A 15,843-nucleotide genomic window follows, 5' to 3' on the forward strand; every position below is an offset into this window, starting at 1 on the left:
AAAACCAAGCTTTCGCACACGTGCCGGTAAACCTTGGCTATAGGTTTACAGCGTTTATAGCGGGTTTGTAGAGGGGCGGAGGCGGCGAGGGAGGTTTGAAGGGTCTGAAGGTCACCATTCGCAATCCTTTGAGCTTCCCACCTCTCCTCGGCTTTGGCTTTGGCCTGGCAACGCAACGCGACGCGACGTTGCGACGGGCCCTGTTTGTATAACGGCGACGGTTCCGACGACGCCGAGGGACGGGAGAACGGTTTTTGGTTGTTTTCCCCGACGGCGGGGCGGCGGGAGGGCGTTGACCCGAGGGCGTTTCGAATGCGAAAGGCTCACTCGGCTCTGCAGTGAGGCAGGCCGCGCCACCGACCCCGCCAACGCTCAGACCAAGTCGCACACCAGAGGTTCCCAAATCTCTCGCGATGCTCTCTCTTCTCTGCCGAGAGAGAAAGACACGGACTGCGGGGGGGGGGGGGAGGATAGCCGACGGCTGTAATGGTCGTCAGATCAGAATTCACGCGTTTCTGTGCTGCATGGGGGATTTTTTTTACAGATTTGCTGGTAAAATCGGTAAAAAAAAACAAAAAACGTGTCCACAGTTCACTCGTGGTAGAAGCGAAACCATCAGAAACTGAGGTGCGGGAGAATGGGGAGAATGCAGTATCAGGAGTGAAATAATTATTCGTTTCATCGAGTTTCATCGAGTTTCAAATCACTCTCGTGCCGAAGAAGCTTTCACTTAAAAAATTAACGTGTAGATGCCAATTGCCGTTATTTTCATTTTTTTTTCTTGTTTCCAGATTAAGCTTTTACGGGTATAAAGTAGGTATGTAAGAGACGATAGTCTGGAGCGTGGGCGAAAGTTACATGCGGCGAGACTATGTACGAAACTTTCTCCCTCTCTTTTTAGGGGTTGAGGGTTGGCTGGGTGGGCCGATCGACTGACTCTACGCCGGCCAAATCGATGACGACGCCACGCTAGCGGTTCACTTGTGTATCTCTATGTAGATATAGATGCTAATCTGCGTACATCATTTGGGGACTTGTACTGTACCGGCTGTGGAATGTTTTTGATTACCCCTCTGATCTAGGATAAATCGAAAAACACAAATTACAAAGGTTCGGTTATTTGTCAGTATTTCTTTGTCCCTTGAGTTGTATGTTTATATACTCAAAGAAGGAGCCTGAGAAGAGGGAAAAGGTAAACGAGTCAATCGTTAAAGTTGTAGATACCATGTAATGTATTAAATGGTATTGCGAAGTTTTTGTAAAAAATACGCTGACTCTGCAATATAGCGGTATAAATTAGTCTCGAGCTTTCTCTCGGCACTGTTACAACTTGTCGTAATTCTCAAATTTATCGACTCAATTTTATTGATTAGAGGCTGCCGTTCGCGTGTTCGCCTCTTCGTTACACGTATAAATCAGTGATCAGACATCGCCCGAAGCCGTTATTCATAGACTCGGCTAAGTTTTGTCTCGAGTAATCTGCGTAATTGATCAATCGTACACTAGCTGAATTCTCCAAGTTCCATTGTACGTTGTAGAAATGTGAAAAGAGGAAAAAATAAGAAAAGACCATCAAAACCATCACACAAAGTTACTTTACTTGTAAATCTTGAATCGCGCAAGGGTTAAACCATTTCTATAGGTAGGTCTAACAATTCTCCGGCTGGCAAGTTCTTCATTCAAATTTCAAACGGTTCCCCGGGGAATTGCGTACGGTATAACACAAGGATCGAGCAAATAGAACCCGGCTTACCCCTGCTGTTAATATACGAAAGTACACGCTGCAGGGTGTATTAGAACGCGAGAGCTTTCTAAGCACGCCGACGGCGACTCCCTCCCTCCCTCCCTCACTCAGTCCTGCGGCTCATTCCTGACCGTCTGACCTTGAACTTCTGGTGGGTGTAATCCAGTGCCTGTTTAATATCGACCGCCGGCTGCGACTCGGCTCTCTCCCCCTCCTTCCCTCTCTGTCCTCATCCCTCACCGCCATTTCGCCAGCTCTCGAGTCGCCCCTTCCTCCGCCCCCCCCCCCACCCGCCCCTCGCTTTTTTCGCCGCCGAGCCTGGCGAACCTCCCGACGTTCGCCCTTCGAGCGAACCCCGAGTCCTTGAGGCTGCAGGGGCAGACGCGAATGGGGTGAGGGCGTCTGGGCCGAGATACGCTGTATAGGCGCACATCTCTATATAGTTGGGTAGTTTGAACGGGTCGGGACGGGCGGGACACGACCTACCCGACGTCTCGACGCCGACGCCCGTCGCCGTCGACGAGAGTTGCCAGGCTGCAGGATCCGTTTGCGATTCGTCGCGTATAATACCGGGTTTCATTTATTTTTGGTGGTGCGAGGTCGAAACGAAGAATGGTTTAAAGTAATTGGGGGGATTTTTACTCCGCAAGCTTTTGCTTTTTTTTTTTTTTTTTATGATTATCGTAGGTATATCGATATTGTACCTATTCCGAAAGTCGAACGTTCGGGAATTCGGTTATTCGGTGTGGATATAACGACCTTTCGGAGTTGCGAACATTTTACTTGTGAAATTAGGCATGATGATGGTCGTTTGAAATTTTGTTGACCCCAACCCGAGATACGGAACGATTACATTAATGACGTTGCATCAATTGATTGATAACACATATTACGACCGTTAAGCGATGACGATTAGAATGATAGTTTTCGACCTCGGTTTCATTCAAAGCTAGGCTTCTTTTTGGGATTGGACGCGACCGCGTGATCACGGCTCTCTTACCTGTCCAAACCTGAAACGCAAGAAAAGAAGGAAAGAAAGAAATGACAAGACTTTTAATTTTCTTTATCGTTCATCTACGTCGCCGGAAACTATACTATTATGTTTGTAACGTTATCCGCAACGTATGCACGTGTACCTATCAATCCAGACGTCGTGCCCTCCGCGACATCATGAAGCTTTTTGTATCGCGGTTTTATTTTGCAAATATCGAAAAACTGCAGAGAAACGCCTCGTGAAGATTGAGGTGTTGGGGAAATTCATGGCACGGTATAATCGAAAGCTTCGAATTTCTTGACCTTTCTCATGCAATTATTTTTTGATTCTGTTACTTCTTTGCGAAAGCTGAAAGTAGAAGGTGATACTAACCAGATAATCTGTGTCCAAAACTTGCAGGAATATATTTAGCAGAATTCCCTGAACAATTCTGCCACGTTTCATCGTTTGCTCACCTCCTGAAAGCTCTCTACACCTACGGCCTGCTGGATTTTACCTGCTAATTTCCACGTCAATACTTCTTTTCATAAACACAGTTTTCGAAGATAGTTTGAACGACTATTTTCAACGTACTGCAAATGCACCATTTTCTGAATCGTTCGTCGATTTTTCGTAACGACAACACGCCTGATTATTTTGCCGATATTTATAAGCACTATAAACGGCCTGTGGATAAAATGACAAAACATATCAGCTAGCTGGTGTGTGTAGATTAATAGAACAGAGATAGAAATAACGAAGACTCGCGTTGTTACAATATCGAAGAACTTGCGTCAGTTCCTCTTTCCCGTTTCGCTAATCACAAATCATCGTGATATTGAAAACTCTTCGATGCAGAGATGTAAATAGATTGTGACGTAACGTTTCAAACGTCCCCCCCAAGCTCGCATACTATAGTGTTGTTATAACAGCAATGTACGTTTTGTGGATTTTTTTACTACGTACATCATACCTGTATACGTATAAAAAATGTGTGTATATTCTCGCCGAAAGATGGTACCGTGCACATATTAACCGACTGAACGAGTCAATAGAATATATTATTCTCAGTACGTGACAAAATAGTCAAATAATTACCGTCTACGCAGACGCGAAATATTGTGCATCTGGCTGAAAGCAAAAAAGAATGTGTATTTAAAACATGTATTGTATAAAAATTTGGCAATTCGTGTGAAAACCGATGTCCTGCGGAAAGCTTACCTTGTCAAGGTGTATTATAAATAGCGCGAAAGAAGCGCGATGGCGTGTGGAATCCGGTTCACCGAAGATTATAATTATTGTTGGGTCGAACTGCGTGTCCCGGACCTTATCGCTTCAAGCCCACATTGTCACAACGCAGAGCCGGCATGTATTGCATTCAATTATTCCGCAACGGTGAAAAAATGTTATAATATGCACGTGGTACGCGTGTATGTAGAGTCCTTGAAATATTACAATTATCGTACACGAAACAACAAGTTATTTTTTCCCGCACTCCCGCGGGCGCTAATTTGTTAAATTATGTCGTACGGTTATCTAGACCTTTTGGCAAAGTTATAATACCTTATCGAACGCGCGGCGATCGAGGCGTCTGAAATCGAATTATACATGATTCTGCATGCGTATTACTCATATTCATGTATGCGTTACGTATGCGCTAATTCTACGTGCGTCGAGCATCAAAATGCTGTGTCGGTACTTTTTTTACACGTGGCATCTTTCACTTGTCATTTATCACGTGTTTATCAATCACAATTTCTGCGACCTCGCTCTCCCTCGCTTCTCTCTCTCTCTCTCTCTCTCTCTTTCTTCAATTTCAAATCGTCCGACTATCACGCCCGTATCGTCAATTGATGACACCCGGGTCACGTTTTCAAGGTCTTAATTGTCTGCAGCTCGTATTTTATGTTGATCGTCTTTCTTTGCTTGTCGGTATTTGCACGGTCCTGAGAAATATGTAGTTTTTCGGCTACCGTTCTTATTTTTCTTCCTCTCATTTCGATGTTTAAAAACCTTATCAACCGGCAAACGTATCAAATATCACGGATTTCATCGGAAAACATCATTTGCCCCAAGTATTTAAAAGTTCGACAAAAAAAGTGCCACTAAGTATGTTATTGATTTAATAAAGTAAACACCGTTCGCTCCGAAATATCTCAATATATAATTCCAGATTATACGATAGCAGAAATTCATGAAGTTGAACATTATTGACTACGCAAATCAAGCGGTTGATTACGTCCGTGTAAGCGAACAACGAATAAAATGAGCTTCAAGAAATTGTTTGCATGCCTGTAATATAATGTAAATATCCGTGGTATATGAGACTTATTTAATGCAACTAAGTTTCGAATTCACATACTCGCCTTATATATATCTCAATTGTGATAAAATGCACGGCAAATATGTGCATTTACACTATTTACCGGAATAGAAAAAAAAAAAAAAACAATTTTGCTGACCGTGATCCAAATTTTCGTCTAGATATGTATTCGTAGTGAAATACATTGTGTACGTATGCACTACGCATGGTATGTTGTGCGACAAGGGACGAAAGTTGGAGATTGCGACGAGGGTGAAGTTCGTTGTGACAATTGCACGAATTGCGATCGCAAACTTTGTGGTCCGAGTCGCACACGATAGTTTTTGTAACGAGCGAATGAAAAGTGGTGGGGCTTTGCCTGGTAGTTTTGGCGAGACGCGAGTGATCAATTTCTTCTCCCTGGGGACGAAAGCGAAGCAATTGCAGACCGCGCATTCGCGAACCTATCCTTGCAAGACTGAGATGAAATTGTCTGCTCTCATCCCGCTAAACTGTTACGCAAAGCCCCACTTTTCGTCCACGTGTGATAAAAAATATACGTCTTACGTAAACGTACACATAGGTATGTGCGAGTATTAGGTGTAACTTTTTTTTAGTCATTTTTCTTCTCGCTCGAGGTTCGTATAATGTAACATTGAATTAAGTCGAATTTATGTAAAGTAGGTATACCGTACAATTAATCTATCGACGTATGTGTTTTTTTTTTCTTTTTTTTTTATCTTGATCGAATGGTTGATCACCACTGTCTCGACGTCTGTTCTTTCCCGATCCTCCGAAAACCAACGTCGCCCTTTTTGTCTGACGAGTCGGTGTACCTACCTCAAGAGGAGACGAGTAAAAGGGGAGAGAGAGAGAGAGAGAGAATAGAAAGACGGTGCGGATCATGGGCGGAGAGGCCAGACGGAGGTTCAGGATTCGTGGGAAGCGGCAGCGTGAGCCAACGTGTGCGTTTCTCTCCTGCTCGTCTCTCTTCTTCTCCTCCTCCACCTTTCATCCTGGAGCGGAGTGCGGAGACGCAGTCGAGCAAGCAGGAACAGCGACGTCCCAACAGAAACTACGTTGGCTTAGGTCTCGGATTTCTCGGTGCAGTTTATGCAAATCGTTGCGCCGCGTCGCGTCGCAGAAATTTAATTGATGTGTCGGAGGGTGACGACGAAGAGGGAGAGGGAGCGTTTTGCACGGCGTTACGTACTCCGCAAGAGCTACCCCAACACCGCAGACTCTTGGACTATTTCGTACGAATATAGGCGGGCATGCGGAGACCAGACCAGTAGATACGACCGGTCGATGCCAGACAGCCGACGCAACCTCGCCTGGGCCTGGGGATGATGCTGGTCGAGAAGTGGAGCCGGTTTTCTCTTTCCTTCGAGTTCTGACTCATACAACGCGAATTTTGAATCTGGGTTCTGGATGTCAAATTTTTATTTCTTCCACGTAACTAACGAAAGGACGAAACAATGTTGCTTTTGTAGAAACCGGAACGATATTTCGGATTTTAAGGTAAATTACCTGTTTTTCAAACATTTATTGTAAATAACGATTGAACAAACTTCAATTTTGTATTTTGAATCACTTTTATTTGAAAATAATAGTTCATAATTAAACTACAAATGTAAAAGAATTTGTAAACAATGTTTAAAAATTAATATTTTTCGTACTGCTTCGATTTTCGTATGAACTTTAACGCGTGAAACCCCAAACTTAATCTCCCATCGTAGTCTCGTTATACTGCCGTTGATAACGTTAATAACGATTGAGTCCGTCACATTTTGGCGAAAACTTTTTCCTTTTTCTTCCGAATAGGCACCCACGTTAGCTATCGACGAAAAACTTTACAAGTGACAAGTGAAGATTTTGGTTATTATTCGATGTATAGAATCAAAATTTATTTATCTCATTGTCAATAGAAAATCAGAAGCAAAATTGATATTTTGGTTTTGTTGACCCGCGTTATCGCACACCCTAGACCTAGGCACAATTTGGTCATTTTCATTATTTGAAAAAAAACTTCTCTCTAATTCCGTGAAGCTCGTTCTTCGCTTACTCAATTATGGTCATTTCCCCGATGTTTCGCTACACGTTACTAATTTTGGAGATTTTGGGGTCGCTGATTGCGAATCAGAAATCAGATTTTCAAAATGCAGTGTGGCGAATCCAATCAGCGACTCCGTAAACCCCTCCACAGAATTTTTAGACCGTATTCGATCAGATTTGAAATTTTCGTCCACCAAATTGAAACCGCCATCTTGAATTTTATAAATCTGTTTCGAGATTCGCAATCAGCGCCCCCAAAAACCATAGCTCCTATCACCAGTAGCTGATGTTTGAAACAAAGTACAATAATCGAGCTACACAACTAAATGTAGCGCGTTTACTATTAAAAGCTTACTTCTAATGTTCACCGTACGGTAGAATTTCCAACTGCATAAGTAAAGAGTCGTAATTTAAATCGCAGAATGTTCCCAGTTGAAACACACCTGTAACCTGTTACCATTGTGACTAAATGCTTCCTTTATAGATATGGATATATATAATATTATAACGAATTTCGGAATTATAACTCAAGAATACCGCAGATACATACACCTGCTATCGATAAAATGTGTGAAGAATTTCGGAATATCTGCCTCGATATTTAATCGGGGTGTCCAAGGCCCTGAGAAACGCCACTGTCTCGAGGCCACTATTATACGGCCTCGCTGTGAAGCCGAGGTAGGCAATGGTGCAAGATCCGGCCATGCTCGTTGGTCATCTCGTCCAAAAATCCCCGTTACGCCCACTTTGGTTAACGCTTTAATAAAAATCTACGAAGATAACATCTTTGCGCGGCAATTGTTTTTATCGTTATCGCATATCGGACGTCGGGGTCGATTTCTTGTCTTCGAGTCGGTTGTACTCGCACATTTTCTCATCACGCAACCCGAATCATCCTCTGGCCGATGAGCGAGCTTGAAATTGGCGGTAGCTCGCGCGTTTCAATTTTTTAATAAAAGTGGTGTTTGTTTAGTTGTTATTTGAAAAAATTAAATTAAACGTTTGAGAAAATAGGTAATTTTTCTTAATATCGCAAATATCGTTCTGGATTCTAGAAAAGGAAACTTTGTCCGATGAAACCTTTATTTTTTTTTCTTTCATTTGTCAGTTACGTGGAAGAAATCAAAATTTGACACCCAGAACCCAGAGTAAAAATTCTACTTCTAACATTACTACAGGCTCGTTGTCTTCGGGGTAACTGCTGTATAATTTCAATTGATCTACGATTACACTCGGATAATAACCGTTCGAACAAAATCCGCGCGGTACAAGGAAAGGGGGATCGAATTAAGTATAACAACGCATTTTGGCCCGTAATGTAGATGCATGCATACATGCATACATACGTATGTACGGACACCCAACTCTTACGATAGATATAGAACGGGCGAGGATATTTAAATATATTCGTCTTTGTGACCTACGCCACGAGCTTATTTTTGTCGCACGACCAACCAACCATCCGATCATCGCTTACGCTAGTAAAGTTACTTGTTGACTCACACGGCCACCTCGTGTAAAGATACAGATATAGATACAGATACAGATTACAAGATACATTCGTGGATGACGCGAGTCCGAAGGAAGCGCTGCGCCGAACTACTCGACCATATTGCGAATTTCGAATTGCAAAATGCAAAAGCTCGGAGGGGAGTAAAAATTTGATCGTTGTCATCCGGTGACGTCGAAAACTCCCAATTTCTCCCATAGCCTTAACACTTTCAGCTTCGACTCGAACTTCGTGACACCTTCGTGATTTTCAATTACTTCTGTTCGCAGCAATCCCAGAGCATCGCGAAACATGGCGGAAAAACAACGTCGGGACAATTTGAATACCAACATCTCGACGATGGCATCGCTGGTGCCGACTGTCGCCGGAAGCTCGAGGCGGATGGACAAGATATCGATACTTCGACTATCGGCAGCATATTTAAGGGCCTATTACAGTAAGACAACGTTCCACGTTAAAAATTATTGTTCCGTTTGCCGCACCTTATGCAACTGCAGTATATCGAAGAAATCTACGTTACAGTTGAAAAAATATTTGAAAACATGTACGCGTTCATTTTTTTACTTGTAAAAGTAATTTTGAAACGCTCGAGTACCTGCAAGAAGAATATTAAATTGCAACAATTCGCTATTTTCGCTAATTCGCCTATCTCGACTGGTTCAATAAAACGTAGAAAAAGGATTTAAGAACGGAAAAAATAACACCCGGTTGAGTTGAATGCCCTACATGTATTATTTATCACATGCTTTTCAAACTGCTCGGTAATTACTTGCAGGCCTTTTTATTTCGCATCTAATTCGCGCAGCGCAAATCCCGTTCTCTCTCTCTCTCTCTCTCTCTCTCTTTCTATCACTCTCTCGCTGATCGATTCGCACCTGCGATATAGCTCATAGGTGTTACGCGCAGGTATATATACATATGCACATATGTATGTATGTACACACACGTATATCTGCACAATCTCATCTAGCGCGAGAAAAACTCGCAGGCACGACCTTGCGTACTACGCACGCGGCGGGCGGACTTAAGTAATCGTAAACTTTGAGTAGTACGATAAATTTGTCCGCCAGTTAATCGCAATCGCATTTGTTTGTGACCTTCGTCTATGATTGGTTAAAACGCGCTGTCAAATCTTGCGAGAGCACCGATAACTGGTACGTTACACATGCGCCGCACGGCGTCATGTCATATCAATCTATGCGGATATACAATCTATTCAATGAATCTGTTTGTTTCTTTTATTTGATTATTTATTTATTTATTTATTTAGTCATCCGTCATTTATTCCTTCTATCTTATACTTTTTTAATCTATATCGTCTCTTTGTTTAAATGTGTATGAAAAACTCGTGCGGAAAAGACGCGAGTACAAGGAATAGAAAATTCCCTGTCTTTTTATATGACACGTACATTGTACATGTAGGGTGAGTGTCACAATTATTGACCCTTTCCCAGTTGTTGACCATTTTTCGTTGTATCCGTTTGATCGTTAGTTTTCAAATCGCGAACAAACAAATTTGTAATGTCCAACTCTCTAGGAACTGGTTTTGGTAATCGAAAAATTCACAATTTGTGCCGGCAATTTATAATTTTGGAAAATATAAGGTTCAATAATTGGGTCTAAATGTGTCGATAACTGGAACACTTATCTTAAGACCGTGTCATACAATTGGACAAAAGGTTTATCGTATTGTTTTGTTGCAGCGTTGGGCTCGGGATCGGTCAAGTTTCTTCCCCAACAATTCAACGATTTGGATCTCGAACAGTATATAATCGAAGTGAGTATTTTCAATCATACATGCACGTATAAGGTAGGTACAGTTGTAACACGCGTATACCTCTATCTATGCGAATAGACACGTGTGTATTAGAATTCGGTGAAAAGTTTGATATTAGAATAACGGTTGAATTTTAATAATCAGTGACGATTCGCGGCAACAAATCAGAATGAACTGATTTTTATAGCCCTTGCCTAAATCACGTTTATATCGATCGTAATCCGAGGCTTGGAGCAACGAGCCTATAGAAGCTTTGCAGAACGAAATTTTGAAAAAGTAGATGAAGATTAAAAAAAAAAAACAAGGTAACAAACGCCGATTTATCATCGACAGAACGTGGTCGCAAACGCTGGGTTTTTCCTCGTGGTCACGACGTCGGGGAAAATCGTCTACATCAGTCGACAAGTCGAGGATCAGCTTGGCCACGCGCAGGTGAATATGTACATATAATTTTTCCATTACCATTTGTTGATTTTTTTTTTTTTCTCTCTCTTCATTATTTTGCGATTAGTCGAAAGTTTCCGAAGTGACGCTTGGAATGAAATTTAACCGCGGCTGGAAACCTCGAATCGGCCGATTTTTTTACGGGGCACCTTGATATATGTAAGTATCGGTGTTAGGTATAATGGACGGGATCCAGGCTAGTAAAGCAAATGCAAAGGGGAAGAGAAATTTTTTCTATCGATCAATCGCTGCACGCGTATGCAACGTCGAGACACTCGCTCCCATGGCGACGTTTCATCTGGCACCGTGTCTGCAGACGTCTCCTTGTTTGCCCTTGCAATCGTTGGTGCGGCTGAGAGGAATAAAAAAAATAAGAAAAATAAAAAAAATAATGCAAATGAAAATTAAAGAGACAATGGAAACGGGACGGGAGGAGCAACGTAAACTTTTCTTCCACGTATTTCTCAATGTACACAATCATATGCCTGCCGGTGAAAGAATCATGCGTCGTCACTTTTACGTATTCGGCTTGGTGATTCTAATATTATATGTCTCCAGAGATGAAAGACATCTGCAACCCATATGTATTCAAAGTCACTGGTGGGTGCTGGAATAATTTTTTTTGCTTCCACCGTAGAATGTAGATTTTTTCTTTTATTTTCTTTTATTTTTATCTTTCCTTTTCTTTTGTCAAAGAAAAGCGTTTATTGTGTTTGTTTTTGTTGTTTGTTTTTTTTCCCCCTTTCAGATCTAGTGAATCAGGTTGAATTAGAGAATTTGTTGTATTCAGAAATACGACTTTCTCGGAACAGGTTATAAGTAATGTCACGTAATCACTAATATATAAGCAAGCTTTGAGAAGGCAACTTCGTCAATGATCCCAACACGTGTCAACGAATCATAGCATTAATATTGTTGGGACGCCGGACGTGCAGAAGATGTTCGTCGATAAGAATTTCAACCTCCGTAGGACCATAGATATCGTATTTTCTCATGGCAACGATAACTCAAGACATACGTGTCGTTGTTTGGTTTTTGGCGAAAGTAAGACGGGTTTTTTCGTTCGGTATTGCCGCGTGCATTGTCGAAGATCAGATTTCAGCGTGATTGATAGAAAAGGATATCTCCGACGTTAGGATGTTTGAAAGGTTGAAAATCGTTTGCCCAAAATGAATTCGATACGCGTATAATTGGCGAGTGAGAAAAGGAAAATTTATGAATTAATTATAATCATACGTTCGCCAGGGATAAACAGTCTTTTGGCGCTTATTTTCCCATTTATGCCAGCGTGGGTGTTGCCAACAACACGTCTTCTTCTACTCTCCGTGAGAGAATAAGAGAAGCACACGTGTGTGCATAGCTAGTCTCGCGTCGCCGAGAGAGAGCAGGTGGATAAGAAGGTAAAGAGAAGGGAAAAAAGCCTAGTCGGCTTGAATTTCTTACCTTCTTCCTCTTCACCTCCATCCCGTGTTGTCACGTCAATTTCCTTTGTCGCTGAGAGCTTTACTCTGCACGTGTCGTTAAATATATATATATATATATATATATATATATATATATGATATATATGTAATATATAAAAGATATATCTAAGAAAATTCGATCATTTTACAAAATCTGCAGTAGAATAGTTATTTTATCGCATGGCCAATTTTACTGCAGAATTTATTTTGACCTAAATCAGATGTCACGCCGTTTACACGTGAATTGAATGAAAAAAGAAAAAAAAAACAAATACATCGTGCAGACGGAAATAAAATCTGGCAAAACATCCCGTATAGCCTCAGTCCCACGCGTGACCGGATTGCGCTGCTATAATAATCGGCTGTTTATAAAGAGATACGAATTAATTAACAAACTTGTCGAGTTTTATTACCACTGTAGCTTTTACCTGCTTAAACCTGCAATAAAGACGCAATTGGTAAATATTCGGTTACGCGTGGATATTGGTTTTTCGTTCTTCGTGTTCGCGGATGAATTCTTAGCCTCCGTTATCCTCGATAAATTTAGTTTTTTGCTTTTGTAAAACGAACATGTTGCAGCGATCGCCGAAAATAAAATTCGGTCCCTGTCACATTATACGTTTTTAATACACGATTATCCAAGAACCGAGGTGTCGACCAGGTTTTCCACGTTTCATCATTTTTCTTCCGGCTTTGCTTGTATCTTTGAACGCAGTTTAAAGGTGCAGCAAGAAACTGAAAGAAATTATCAGACAATTTTTAGTCAAATTTTTGTCTGCCAGCATGAAAACGGCCGCGCAACAAATCAGCTACACGTATTGTTTATTTGGACCGTAAAGTAAAAAATAAAAAAATATTAAGATCTTGGCTTGCCGCTAAGAAAGCTGAACAATACCTCTCATTTGATCTGTATACTTGTATAATGTAACACTGTAGGGGATCGGTTGAGATCGCAAACTCAGTGTCGTTATTGGATGTAACACAAACTGCGATAGAAAATAGCGAGTGAAACTTTGGCTTACTTTTCTTCTATAATTGGCGTCATCGGATAAAGAAAAACGTTGCAAGGGATCGAAATGCCAAAAGTAGGTGTTACGGCCCTCGAATTCGAGTAAAGGTACGTTGAGAGTGCCGGACGCCCTTTTACAAATTGACATAATACGTCGTCTGTATATATGTATATGCGTAGATTATACGCATTCACGATCGAGGGCAGTATGAAAGAACGTACCATCTCAAATTGTGCTAAAAAAACGTGACATCTCAGATTCTTTCCAGAAGAAGGTCATATCTGAAATTGTGAAAGAAGAACGTGACATCTCGACCGAGGCAAAATTTTTCATTGATACGTCATTGGAATTTTGGCTGTACGAACTATACGAAGCATTTTTTTCCGATAGATTTAATAATTGTTTCAAGCATTTTCTCATTCCTTTAACCTTCATGATGAGAAACCAGAAACTTTCACAACGGATCGAAGAAACAAATATTCTTCAATTTTAATATGTTATTTTCATTGAATTTTTCAATTGACGAAATGAAAACAAAAATTATGTACATTACGGAATTGGAATGCTATTTACGCAAAACCTTACGTTGGGCTTACAGAATGGTCGACAACATTTACATAAAATCAAACTCATTATGGAGGATGAATGAATGAAAAAATGATTGAAACATTTATTGAATCTATCGGAAAAAAATGTTTCGTATGATTCGTGCACCCATAATTCCAGTGACGCATCGATGAAAAATTTTACCTCAGTCACGATGTCACGTTATTCTTTCACAATTTGAGATGTCATCTTCTTCTAGCACAATCTGAGATGTCGCGTCCTTTCCTAATGCCGTCGCTACGTTCTGGGATTAACTGTCGCATTGAGGGTACCAGTCAGGCTACTATTAGTACCCAATTGTAAGCTGAAAAAACGGATCACTCTGACGATGATCGGTCCCTGATAGTGACCCCGATGTCAGGGCTCTTCGTGCGCAACTCATGGCGACCTGATACACGCGTTACGTGTACCCAGTGAGCTTTTGAGCCTTGGCATGCTCAGCGAAACGATTAAAGACGAGGCCGGGAATGGGAATGGAAATGAGGATGAGGATGAGGATGAGGATGAGGAGGTGGAGGGGCTGGCTTGTTTTCGCTGTTTTTAAGTGCAATCAAGTTATATTCATGTGGGGTGAAAGAGGTGCCCCGCAGAGAAAATGAGGCACGATGTCGCCAACGCGTTGGCTTATGTGCCTGCACGAGCCGTATAACCACGTGCCATACAGCCTCCGTTCACGAAATATATCGGAAACCTTCCCTTGACCGTTCCGTGTCGTATGAGAAAAGAGATAGTTTTACAGTAGCGGAGTCACCTTCTTGTCACTTTATCCTCGCTTAACCCTTCGTTGGCCACCCAGGACGAATGGACGTCCACTCGTACTTTCTCTGAAATGCTCGCTCCTCTCGATTTCTTGAAAGTTTATTAATTTTCATTTATCGCGTGACTAAGTATTTCGTTACTCTCAACGTCGGAACATCAAAAAAAAAACCTCAAACTAGTTACCTCAATTTCTTTTTTGAATTTTTGCTCGCCACTGAGTGGGTCAAAAATAGCCCAGGACGAATTGTTTCTGTAAGGTGGCCCACGAAGGGTTAAACGATAGCTCAAACCTGTTTCGCAATGGCTGCATTCAAGTAGCATACCTTCGAACATGAATTTTCAGTCAAAAGACCGTATTCCCTTCGAGTAAGACTTGAAAAGTAACGATAGTACAAACGTTTGCATGACTCTTACAAATTATATGTCCGATCGTCATCGTTCGTTTCTATTTTGCGTTACAGCACGAGCTGCTGGGCCAGTCGTTGTACACCTTTGTATGCCCCGAAGATTACGCCGAATTACGGAGCGGACTGACTCCAGACGAAACCCAAACTTCTACCTCGAACGCGATACAGGCGAACGACGAGACCTCGAACTCATCCGAGGAGTCGCAATCCCCGAAGACGGAAAGACAGTTTACCGAACAACGCCGGAGCTTCAGCATACGGATGTCACAGAAAGCCCTGAACAAGAGGGATCACGGACAGTACGAGTGCCTGCAGATATCCGGGCTTCTCAGGCTTGCGGACGCATGTGGGAACCAATCGAACAACAACAATAATAATCGATCGAGACCTCGAGGTGAGAAACTTTCGGACGATTTACGGACACCCGTTTTGCACCCGATCCCGGGTTCTTCCTTCGTGTCAATTGACGTTTATTCTGGCAGGGAAATACCGAGGGACCATTTTTTTTCAACGGGAAAATAATGACGACGCACGCAGTTATTACTGCGTACCGGGATGAACTGTAGGTGCTTTTCATTCACGTCTCATATTTCTGAACGATGCTGCGATGTGTCCTATTTTATATTCGGTTGATTAAAACAATTTGTTTAAGTGGCCTTCGTTCGATTTCGAGTGCCATTGGCATTGAGGCCAGGACTACAAAACACCTGGCTTATTTTTCATAACAATTGTCAAATAATATCCAAATACGTTATTTTTTCGCCAGATTAATGCAATTCGATGTTATTAAACG

General features: G+C 41.8%; 1 protein-coding gene across 7 annotated transcripts in view; it reads left to right on the top strand.

Annotated features, from left to right (window-relative positions):
* LOC124175025 (circadian locomoter output cycles protein kaput-like) overlaps positions 1-15,843 on the top strand; it is a 79,832-nt gene that overhangs the window by 59,603 nt on the left and 4,386 nt on the right. For 5 of the 7 annotated variants that reach the window (XM_046554827.1, XM_046554824.1, XM_046554821.1 and 2 more), the window contains 4 exons: positions 8,854-9,020; positions 10,288-10,361; positions 10,695-10,793; positions 15,105-15,444. In XM_046554827.1, coding sequence (XP_046410783.1) covers positions 8,854-9,020; positions 10,288-10,361; positions 10,695-10,793; positions 15,105-15,444 — 680 coding nt within the window. Of the gene's footprint in view, positions 1-6,435; positions 6,541-8,853; positions 9,021-10,287; positions 10,362-10,694; positions 10,802-15,104; positions 15,445-15,843 lie in introns of those variants that run through there. The other 2 variants (XM_046554826.1, XM_046554825.1) reach the window with 2 other exon arrangements.

Source organism: Neodiprion fabricii, chromosome 2, assembly GCF_021155785.1.
Source record: "Neodiprion fabricii isolate iyNeoFabr1 chromosome 2, iyNeoFabr1.1, whole genome shotgun sequence".
Taxonomy (NCBI): domain Eukaryota; kingdom Metazoa; phylum Arthropoda; class Insecta; order Hymenoptera; family Diprionidae; genus Neodiprion; species Neodiprion fabricii.